The sequence below is a fragment of the Rhea americana genome, unplaced genomic scaffold, assembly GCF_003343005.1.
Source record: "Rhea americana isolate MKP2758 unplaced genomic scaffold, rheAme1 scaffold_53, whole genome shotgun sequence".
Taxonomy (NCBI): Eukaryota; Metazoa; Chordata; class Aves; order Rheiformes; family Rheidae; genus Rhea; species Rhea americana.
In genome coordinates this window covers 1,394,893-1,406,663 of record NW_028186679.1, presented here as the reverse complement: position 1 = coordinate 1,406,663, position 11,771 = coordinate 1,394,893, and the positions used below count along the sequence as shown (strand labels likewise).

The 11,771-nt window shown below is 43.6% G+C and overlaps 1 protein-coding gene across 1 annotated transcript; it reads right to left on the bottom strand.

Moving 5' to 3' along the window:
- Positions 1–1,686: 1,686 nt before the first annotated feature.
- On the bottom strand, positions 1,687–11,142 carry PTCHD3 (patched domain containing 3). The gene is made up of 4 exons (XM_085318296.1): positions 10,335–11,142; positions 9,995–10,116; positions 7,970–8,115; positions 1,687–4,461 (listed from the first exon to the last, which is right to left on the bottom strand). Exons 1-4 carry the CDS (start codon positions 11,064–11,066, stop codon positions 2,843–2,845), a joined length of 2,619 nt encoding a protein of 872 aa, XP_085174422.1. The 5' UTR covers positions 11,067–11,142; the 3' UTR covers positions 1,687–2,842.
- Positions 11,143–11,771: the final 629 nt, after the last annotated feature.

Below are 11,771 nucleotides of genomic sequence, written 5' to 3'. Positions count from 1 at the left end.
AGAAGATTTGTGCCAGTAAAGTGTTTATTCTCATTCTTTGGTGGTTGTGTGCATGTGACAGTGTGGAGTTTTGGAGAAACTCATTTTGTTTTAGGCATTGGGTTTGACTTCTAGTGTTCCTGGGTACATCTAGGTGTCTAAATTTCTCCTCACATAATTACTGCAGAGATGGGTACTTGTCACAGGCAAAACTGAAATTCCACTTAATTTCATCTACTGCYGATTAAACTTTTGATTACTGAGAGAAGAAAAAAATAGGAGATAATAAACATGGGAGACACGTCTCCTCACCCTTCCCCAGGCTCTGTCCCCTTACTGATCTCAACGTCCCTTGTTTCTGCGCTGTCACTACACGCTRAGTCACTACATGGAAGGGACTGGGAGGGATGAGTGATGCAGGAGGTTGGGGTCAGTGTGTAGTGTTTTCTTTCTGCTGGTCCTTGCTTCTTACTACTTTGGCAGGGGTTGCCCGTGGGCTGCAGTCCCTTGGGAGTGCCCTGCCCCCAATGTGGGGGTCTGTACGCTTCCGCTCAGAGGTGTACCTCCTCTGCCGTGGCCAAGAGTGTGTCTCTAGCTGTGTCCCCAGCAATGTCCCCTTCTACAAGTCTCCTCTACTTCCTCCAAAAATCTTCCTTGTGTCCCCTTTTGGGTATCCTCCTGTCTTCTCTCACCTGTCTTCATTTTATGTCCTTATGTGCATCCTCACAGGTCTTGTGTCTCTTGCCCCTAATGGCTACTGCCCTTTCTTAAATACAGTTGAGCAGAGGTGCTGTGCATTCCTCTGGGCAGTAGAAATTTTGATGGGTGGTGGGCTGTTCCTATTTGTTTCAGAGCCAACTGGAACCTGCTGCGACCAGCACAAGGCAGTTAATGGCCTTCTCTCCTGCAGCCCCTGCTACCAACCCCTGTCAGGTATGTCCAATGCAGAGCTCACAAAAGGCCTTGTGGCCAAAGCCACGTGGCTCAAAGGGCCCAGGTTCCTTTTAAAGACGTGGCCTYTGCGGTAGAAGCCAGAGCAGAGCTAGGTGCTTGGATGGTCTGTTTGCTTTTTAAATCACTCTGAACTTCTCACAAGCATTGCAGCACAAAGAATTTCAAACTTCAGCATGATTCTGAATTTGTTTTTAGCAATGACTTATGCTGTAATTCTGCCGTTAACTTAATACAAGCAAGCACAAACTTCTACTAAGAGAGGGGGCCTGTTTCTTCTGGGTGCTTCTTAGCTGTGTCATTAGGTGTGTCATGACTTCAGTCAGCTGAAGTTTCACAGTAGCTTTTCAAGTCTGGATCCTTTAATGTTAGCCCTAGTGTGAGGGAGGTGTAAAGGTGAGGCAAGGCAGTTTTTTTTTTGTTTTCTTCTTTTTTTTAAGCAGTAGATGAAATTGGCTTAGGAAATAAGAGCAATAAAACCATAGGTAGCTCGCTCTCTTCCCTCTGGATTTGCTCAGAGGCCTCTCCTAGTAGTAGATGCTTACAAATAGTCCTTAAAGAAATGAATAGAGCCATCTCTTCTGAGATGTCATTTGTCATTTAGCTGTCTTAATTGCTCTGAACATAATTATTAATGCCTGTAGTCTGTGATTCATTGCTATGAGAATTAGTATTGATATTTCCAACTTCTATTGAAAGTTTGTTGGGTTGAGTGACTTGATTTCAGGTGCATTTGGCTCATAAACAGATAAATTATGACAAAAATAGCAGTATTCTGCCCTATTAGGTGCATAGGTCTCATGTAACTGGTCAAAAATACAGAAGAAAGCCACACCTGCAGATTGGACTGAATTGTTTATAATTCCTAGACTCCCATTTATCTGAAATTACAAACATTAGTTACCGTAATTCACCTGATCTCTAGCAAACTGATAACAAATTATGTGCTTTTTATTTAGTGTCTTATTCCTACAGGTTTTTTAAAAAATTAATTTATTAATAAACTAATTTCAATGAAAGCTCCTGGCTTTCTGCTCTAGTGGTGCATCACAGGAAAGGGTTGTCACAGATTAGTACAATTGCATTTATGAGTTTATAGGTTTCGAACTGACCATCTTAAACCTCAGTTCCTTTTTCATCAGTGAGRGCTTGAGGTGGCATCTTTCTAGTGAATCCTTGCCCTGTCAGGCCACGATGGGCCTGTACCACAATGGTTACTCAAGAGTTCCGCACAAGTTCCAAACTGCAGCCAACAGAAACTAAACACATAAGTTGTTGTTTTAATCTTAGCAAGAAAACGAGGATTTTAATACAAAATAGGTGAATGAGTTAGTCTTCCTTAAGGGTCCCTTGTGCCCTAGGAGCCTGTATAGACYGTCTCCTAAAGGCTTACACATAGTTGCAGTTTGAGGCAATTCTAACCCAATGTCTTGATAAGCTTGCAATAAATAAGCTTGCCGTAAAACCCCAAGGTTTGTGCCTCCTGTGGAAACTTGTCATTAGGCCCAGTATGGGGGCAGTTACATCAAGATAAACAGCCAGAAGATGCAAACAATGGAGTTACTCCTCCTTCCTGTGTGCATTTCCTGACAAACCTGAAACAGTACATACAACTGGTTCAATATTCAGTGTTTTTGAYAGTTCTAACTTCAATTCAGTCAGTGAACAATTCACAAAAAAGGTTTAAAAACATCAAGATTACAAAACCAAACATACAAAAATGAGGAAGTGTCAGAAATAAGGTTATAAATCCATCTTCTCTGTATGTTTTGATTTCACCTTCTGTTACTTGCTGCATGGCTTAGGTCTTCTCTTTTGTATTTATTCTTCTTTTATTTCTCTGTCATTTCTCATAGTYTCACAATGTTATACTACATTTTAGAATAGCTTAAATGTAAAATAAATTACGTAATTAAGTTCGTTGTGGACAGTCTTCATCTTCCCTAAACCTAGTCTGTGGCTTGAGGACATCTTCAGATACTGTATTATGGGGTGATCTGCCAAAATTTCCAAAAAAGGTTAAAAATACTGGAATAAAAACAAGACCATGAACAGCCCCAAACAAAATAACAAGAAACATAATCTTGAAAAATGTTCTGAAGATGTATGTTTTTGCTGCTGCCAATACAACTACTCCTAATATAGTAGAAATCGCACCTTGTAATACTGGGTAACCTAACAGGTGTAGAGCTTCTACTGCCCTTTCATTTGCTGATGGCTTCTCATTTGAAACAAAGGCATAGGAAATATGAGCAGAAAAATCTACAGAAAATCCTATGCAGATGACAAGGTTGATCATGGATATGGAATCTAGATTGACACGCCAAAACGTCATGAAACCGGCAACACCAACTATAACAGAAGCTATAGCAAAAGTTACCCACAAGCAACAGAATGGGTTGGGAATAAGCAGAAGAGAGACAACGAGCATCGCCCCAGCAGCAGTGAGGACGTTCTGAATGGTGTTCTGCACTATGACCAGGTACTGATCGTAGTAGATAAATGCTGGGTGGTACACCATTAATGGAATATTGCACTGCTCGGCTGTGTCTCTCAACTGGTTTAAAAGATTTTTCTCATCAACAGCTGAGGTAACATTCACTGTTTGGATGAAGAAACGTGAAGCTTCGATTTTATCCTGAGTCTTGTTAATATCCCACTCAAAATCAGGAAAATACCGGAACAGTATAAGTAAGTTATTAATGAAGCGATCCTTGTTATTTAAATCCATTGAAGCACTTTCAGCGAGTTTTGTGTACACTGTCAGCCATGACTCTGAGAGGTTCTTATCTATATAGGAAATGCTCTCCAAGCTCTGCATGCAATTCTGAATGGCCATTCGAACAGACTTATTCCAATATTCTACACTTTCAGTAATGACAACCATGACCCTGGGTCCGTATTCGGAGAAATACTTGTCATCATCATCATAGTATGGAACAACRTAAGAGTCATCACGAGCCAGATTTCGAAGATCTATGCCTTCTCTGACCTGAGTACATCCATAAATACTACCAGCCAGATATGCTCCATATAGCAATACTACAACTAGTTTGACCCATTTATTTGTAAAGAAAGGACCATAATACCTTTCAAAGAATTTGTTCATTGGATGTTCATTTTCTGACTCAGATGACTGACCAGAACAGCTGCCTATACAACATGCATTGTATAAGCAGGAGTTAAYAGTGTTATCTTCAGCTGTTTTCACAGGCATGCAGGTTAACCAGTGTCGGTTTTTTCCCTCCCTTTTATGATTTAGTACAAGAATTGCCCCAAAGAARGTCATGGTATATATATAGCAGAAAATAAAGGCAGTGCCTGTGTAGAGGCAAAATGATCTCACAGATGGAAAAGCAGTCCAGGTGCCAATGAAGAAGGCTAAAACATCTGTGAGAGTGGTAATTGTAACAGAAACTGCTGCTTCTGCATAAGTCTCAGCCATCCGGGCTTTGGTGTCTAATTTTCTTTTTCCCCTTGCACTTTTCTCCCAGCAAGCAATCATGATGAACATGTCATCAACACCAACTCCTGCAAGAGGAGAAAAAAATTAACACAGTATTAGGCATGGCACCTTCYACTAGTTATCGGCAAAAGTACAAATAGTATTAAATCAGCAAAGATTTTTTTTTAGAAAGTCATGATACTAGCATTGCTTTAGTGCTGATGGAAGTTAAACAAGATACAGGAAAACAGACTCTTGTTATGCAACTGAGTTTACTGTATTTCAGAAACATAAAAAGACTTGATGGACTGTTGATCCCTCACCCTACTCTGACTARGTGTGCTCAGCCCTACAGCAATCTCTGACAAATGTTTTGGGTATGCTGCCCAATAGTCATGTGAATACATAGATTAAAATACATGGACTATTCTGATGATTATCTATCCTTACAGTCAGAAGGCATCTCCTACCATGCCTGGTACTTTCTTGCTGCATCTTCAGCAGACAGGGAAAACCATTATCCCAGTTTTCCAGTGATTCCCCTTGTTATGCTCTTTGCTTTCCACTTATGTTCTCTCTGGTTTATCTTAGACAGCATTTATTCATGATCTCTGCAACCAGGTTAGACTTTTATATTTATGCTTTCTTGACCCCCTTCTTTCACCATGATTCTTATTTTTAAAATTACTTTCTTATATCCATTTATCTTCACATTTATATTGTTGTGCCAGCATATTATTCAATGATGTCCTGGGAAGCCCTGCCAGGAAGATTCTGGGTCCCGGACTAGAGGAAACATGAGGTCATTTTTTGCTAAGTAGCAAGAGTAAATGAGCAGAAGCTGGAAAAGGAAGACCTAATTATTTTCTCCCTGCTCTTCTAGCTCTTAAGATTTTAATCACAAATCTTTCAGTATTTTGCCAATGTTACTGTATCAATGAGTCTTTCATTCTCTGAAAATTAATCATACAARAAGAGGACAGAAGACCAAATGAAAGCCATAAACAGGCATAGATAATATAGTTGAGCTTAAAAGAACAGATGAAATCAATAATGATTGCCACTGACTACTCAGAAGATTGGTTATTTGTAAGACTCTGAAGGCATGTTGGTCACAGGCATTCACAACAAGCGCTAGTCAATGTTTTAATCAACAAAACAGAAAATACACTTAAATTCCAAATGACAGCTGGGAGGATTTCAAAGCACTTGTGGGGGAAGATACCAATTCACAGCGAGTCTGATGAAGTGGAGAAATACTAATTTAATTCTTTTACAATTACAGTATGTWGTACAACACCAAAAAGGACTCCACTTGAGAAAAAGTAGTAACTAATATAAAACAGAAAATAACTGGTTAGTTGCAGTACTACAGAAACAGRTATCGTTGTGGGGGGAGGAAGCAGAGGAAGTGGAGAGCTAAACCACAGATAAGTGAACAGTGACACGTGCAAGAGGTGGTAGGAATGCATTAGCAGGAAAGAAATGGATGGGCACTGGTCCATGGATACAGATAAATTTATGTCAGGTAGCTGAAAGTGGCTTTCCTCCCTGAGCCTTTCCCATAAATTGCATTCTGTGTAGCAGTACAGCTGAGCATAACAGCTGGTATATTTATGTAATGCAAACTTCGTCTGACCTTAAAGATACAGAACTTAGGAACTGCCTAATTCTGTTTAATTCCTGGTAAGTTCTTAAAAACATTTGGCAAAAGTGGTTTAGTTGCACCCTGCCTCATAGCATGAGGGTACAACCTCATGAAGTTCCTTCCAGGCTCCAGCTACTATGATTTCAGTGAAATTATATTCTTAAAAGGCACCTGCCAGGGTACAGTGATTTAAGTAGCAGTCTCAGCAACCAACTTCCCTGCTCATGCTTATACCTTGTAACTGTGTAGGAATGCATGAAAGGAGAAGAGAAGAAAAAAGAAGAAAAAAAAGATACACACACRAACAGACTAAAAACAAACTGTATAAACCCACAAACCCAAACTAGAATAAGCAGAACTTTTATTCTAAATAAGTCTCATGATTTTTAACCAGGATCTTGGCTTTTAAGTGCTTGTGATTGAAACCTGAAACAAGATAAAAAGAGTCAAAAGGTACCAGATGCTATAGAGCTAGACAGCTACTAGAAGGCAGGAGGCAGGCTTCAGAGCAACTCTTCTAATATAACTGTAATGTCTGAGCCTTAATCTAAGGAAGAGGAACTTTGGCACTTTGTTTATAAACAGATTTGAAGAAACTGATTTAAGCCACTTCTYGGGTATATAGAAGGATCTTTATTACATTTAGAGTATTTGTATTCAGTGAGCAATTCAAAAGCAAATACAAAATAAGTTCCTGTACAATTCAAATTCATGTCCTAAACAGCATTTGCATGAGACATCTAATATGAGCTACAGTTTCTATCAGCCTAAGAGTTCCATTTGCTTTTCTCAGCATGAGATTAAGACTAAGGAAACATCATATGAATTTATAGTACCAAAGGCCAGGTAAGGATTATAAAAGAACTATTTTACTTGCAGCAACATTATTTCATGATACTTTGAAAGTTCTGCAGTAGCTGTCAAGCAGTCTGTGCAACTGTGATATTATGATATTTAAATAATTAAATCAAGTTTTTGAGAAGCGCTGATTTTAAGAATGGTGCATCACTTCAATTTTGTATAAAAATGAGATTTAGTACATGGTCATACTGCACAGGAGATTTTGTATATCAAAAGAAGATGAATTTCCTGTTTGAAACTATAGAAAATCTTGCTCATTGCTTAAGCTATACAAGCTAGACCTAACTTTTATCTGACCAGGGACTGCATTCTTAACATATGATACAAAGATTTACAGCAATTTACTTTAGATATTCACCTCCTAATACACATACTGCATAAAGTCAATGCTAATGTGGTATAATTTGCACACGGGACATATGTTCCATGGTGTTCTATTTTGGCYAGCCTTGAAACTGAATAAAAGCAGTCAGGGGATTCTCAGTGTACTCTAAAGAGAGGTGGACAAATGGTTTGGGAAAGACCTCTTTATCTCCTTGAACTGCAGAAAATCATCCCATAGGAACACTGTTAACAACTATTTTAGGTAGAAAAACTTATCCAGAGCTAACTACATAAGCAAATGGTTATGGTATACCTTTASAAAACAGCAAGGGGTAATACAGAGGAAAGTGGTGACAGAACCCTATACAGCTCAACTGAACTATTAGTGCTAAAATATTAGAGCTATTAAATAAGTTTTTCAACAGCATGACTAAATTAACAGTGACACTAAAATAATGCTGGAAATGCTAACATTATCATCCGATCATTTCTAGCTTTCGTGCTGTAGCAGTGGAATTGCAGTAGGCATTACTTGCTGTGAAACAGCCCTTCTGCCAGAGCACAACTGCAGCCTCCTACCTGCAYGTGCCAAGCTGAACAGCTCTCTGGTCTGCAGGAGGGCAGAGGAAGCCGTATCTGCTCCCGTCTCCTCTCCACACAGGAGACTGAACATCATTTGATCCCATACTCATAACACGAGAGTAATATGCTCATGTTTACTCCACCTTTTTCTTCATATCTGACTCACTTTCTCTACTTACCTAGAATAAGAAACGGTGCATTCGCTACAGTGACRACAAATGGCACTCCACAGTACAGCATCAATCCAAAGCTGCTTAATACAGCTAAACCAGCAGAAACCACTCCACAGCTTGCAAGCCAGATRTTATTTCTGATACAGCTCAATCTGAAAATATTTTAAGGAATACCTTAGTTATATGTTAAATATTTCACTAAGCAGATTGGCATTACAAGTGAATTCTCTGCATAGAAGTGGGAGTTASCCCGTTTCTGAAGAAAACTTAATGATACCTGGTATTTGCTAGGACAGCACCAAAGCATCAGCGAAAGTGTTCAGCATGAATTTCTTTAGCAATGCTAAATATATTATCACCTTTCAATTGTACATAACAGAGAAGGATGTGTATTGGTCTTCACCTCAGTAATAAGTAACCCAGTAAAATAAAGAAATACTACCAGTGAGAAGCTAGGTTTAAGGTGATTCAACAAATGATTTGTTTTTAAAAAATTCTTTCCTTTTATACAGGTTGTTATAGTATCATCAGTGTAGTACAAGTAGTACAAAAGCATCTCTCAAGCAGTAACTGCTGTGAAGAGGAGCCCTCTCACAGACAGACTGGCTACCAGCCATTTGCTGAGATGCCAATACATGGGAAATCCTAGAGCCATCCTTTAACATCCAGTGGGAGACTTTAGATGTGGTGCTACTGATGGTTTAGTTAAGCGCCACAAAGGCACACTTGCCACTATGCAGCTTCTGGCTATCCCATCTCCATGGGAAACATTAAGTACAGTTCTATTAAATAAAGTCTGCTCTTAACACCCACCTCTCCAGAAGAGTCACAAAGGTAGATCAGATTTAAAAGCAGCCTGTTCAAATAAGGTCTTTAGTGAAGCCCGGATTTCAGATTTTCAGATTGCTTCTCCAGGAGCTCCATCAGGATTTTTATATATATGTATTTGTATATATACATATATTTACACACACACACACATTTTATATATATATAATATATATTCAGTGCTCGGTGTTCATATTAAAGAAGCCAGTGAATCCCAAGACTCTGCACTTGGAAAAAAGCATAGCAAGGTTCAGCAAGATCCAGTGACCCAGTTTTGGACCAGCTTCCAAGAAAGCCATCTCTGGAAAAGACAACTTTTACTCTAGGGCACAGAAAGTTGCCTTTTGCCTAATTAGCAGAATTTTCCAGGCTGCAGACCATTTCTTAACTTTAGGAAAACCTCTCACTGCAAGATGAGAGTCTTACAGGCCTCCATTGATGCTAACAAATCTTCTGGTTGCATCTTTTGTGGATAAAAAATGATTTTCATACACCTAAAAAGCTAGAGAGGCTCGAATTGCCAGTGGCTGAAACCTTCCATCACTCACTAATCTCTGCATCAGCTGCCTAACTCTTGAGAGCTCAATTAATGTTGTAGACAGAAAATCCAAGGAAGCGCATGTATGGATGTGCACCAGTAGAACCATCCTTGTTCTATCTGTGTTCAGAAGTGACTGGATGCAAAACGGATTTATATCTGAAAATCGTATAGCCTAATTAGCACGATGCTGCATGGAAGTGCCAAGCCAGTAAGCTCATCCTTGGAGCAGAACTTAATTCCTCAAGCACAGCATGTAAATGCTGCAGTTCAGCTCTCAAATGTACAGTGGTTCACCTTCTACCAGAACRGGGAACAGGCAGAATAAGCTCTTTGCAGACAGCACTTAAGGCTCAGCTTCTGCTATGAAGCCAAATGCCTAATACGGTACTCAGACTTACTGCAATTTAAGTCGGTGTTGATTCACCTGTATCTTTAGTGACAGAGTAGCAGAAAAAAGATGCCCCATTTAAGCAGATAGGGAACATACACAAGTAGAAGGTAAGTAGCAAAAGAAYACCTTTTGCCTATTATTAAATTTTGTGTGAAGCCTGCAGCTTCAAGARATGATCTCACTTGACAAGAAAAGAAACTAATTTAAAGATTTAAGGTAAAGAAGTTTGGAGGTTGTTATTCAAAGGTCCATAGCTTAGAAGAAATTTTACCTTAGGCAAGAGACAATTGAAAAGGTTATTGTCAAAAAATATGTTATGGAAAACAGCGGGATCACGCTCTTGGAGTTTCCTTCAAACTCCTCCTGTCTGGACAGTGAGGTAAAGTAAGTCACCTGCCATGAAAATAGAAAAAAAGTTTTTTTTTTCTTTCCCCTCGCCCCAGAGGCGCACACGCGCGGCGCTCACCGTTATTTGGGCGCGCACGCCCCTCGGCCAGGCCCCCGCCCGGGCCGCCCTCACCCCCCGCGGCGGCGGCAGCTTCCCGAGAGCGGCCCGGCGGCACCGCCGGCCGAGCCGCCGCCGCTCGCCCCCGCCACGACGGGTTCGCTACCTCGATGGCGGTGAAGTTGTAGGCGCGCAGGACGTCGGGGAAGAGCCTGACGAAGCCCTGCAGCCAGCGGCGGCCGGGCGCCGCGGCGGGGCCGTCCTCCCGCAGGTGGTACACCAGCCTCACGGCCCGCGCCGCCAGCAGCCGCCCGCCGCCGCCCGTCCGCACGCCGCCCAGCGCGGCCCCCAGGAAGGTGCCGTTGCTGAGCGGGAAGCTGAGGCTGCTCGCGGCGGCGCCGCCGCCCAGCAGCGGCAGCAGCGGGTTGGCGGCGGCGCAGGCGGCGCCGCGGCGGGCGCAGAGCTCCTCGTAGCCGTCCAGGGCGCGCACGGCCGCGTCCAGCCGCCGCACCTCGCCCAGCGCCGCGTCGCTGAGCACCGAGCCCCCCGCCGTCGCCACGGCGATGAGGGCGGCGTAGGCGCCCTCCGTGGGCAGCCGCGGCGCGGAGAAGCGCGCCGAGTCGTTGGTGGGGAAGTGGCGCCGCACGAAGTCCCGCTCGGCCTTGGCGGGGCCCTGCGTCGGCGTGAACTGCTCCTCGATGTCGTTCGCCTGCAGCTGCCGCAGGCGGAGGAAGCCGGAGCCCAGCCCGGCCGACAGCAGCAGCGGCACCAGCAGGAAGGGCCAGGGGCAGGCGGCCACCAGCCGCCCCAGCCCCTGGAAAAGCCGCGTCAGCGGCCCCTCCACACAGTTCGTGTTGCAGCAGGAGCAGCCGCCCGCGGGGCGCTGCGGCGTCTCCATGTGTCCGCCACCTCCGTTCACGCTCAACCCGGCACGGCGGCGGGGAGCGAGCGCGCCTCCATTAGACGGCGGAGCCGGGGCCGCCCCGCCCCGCCGGGCCGCGCGGGCCGCCCGCCGCGCCCACCCGCCGTCACTCACGGCGCCGCCGGGCTCACAACGGCGCCCCGCGGCCGCTCTCTGCGGGGGCTCCGCCCCCCGGCGCTTCCCGCGCGGGGCGAGGCCGCGGCCTGTGGGATGCCACCGCCGGCGCCGCCCGCTAGCGGCGCGCTGAGGGGAGGCGCGCGGCTCCGGCCGCGGGGCGGTCAGCCTCGGCGCGGAGCGGCAGCGGCGGGGCGCGCTCGCCTTGGGCCCGTTATCCAGTCCGGGATCCCTTATCTTTCCAGGTCTTGAATTGAGTATTGGGCTCCATAACCGAAGGGATTTTGTTAGACACGTTTGAGGTCTCGAATGAGGAATAATAGCGAAAAGATCTGTGGACCAGAGAGAGGGCGAGTCAGAGTAAATTTTTAAGAACCATTTCACCTTAGAATGTATCGCTCTGTAACCTTTTCTACCTAAGGGTCGTCTTAAAGGAAAAGTGAAGCTTCATGAAAAATCSATTAGCTTAATTGAAAATCTCACTATTGACAGGAAGTAAAGGAAAGACGAGCTTTTAGGTATATTGCAAGTTAGAATGAATTTATATTCTTGGCTGAGTGGGTCCTT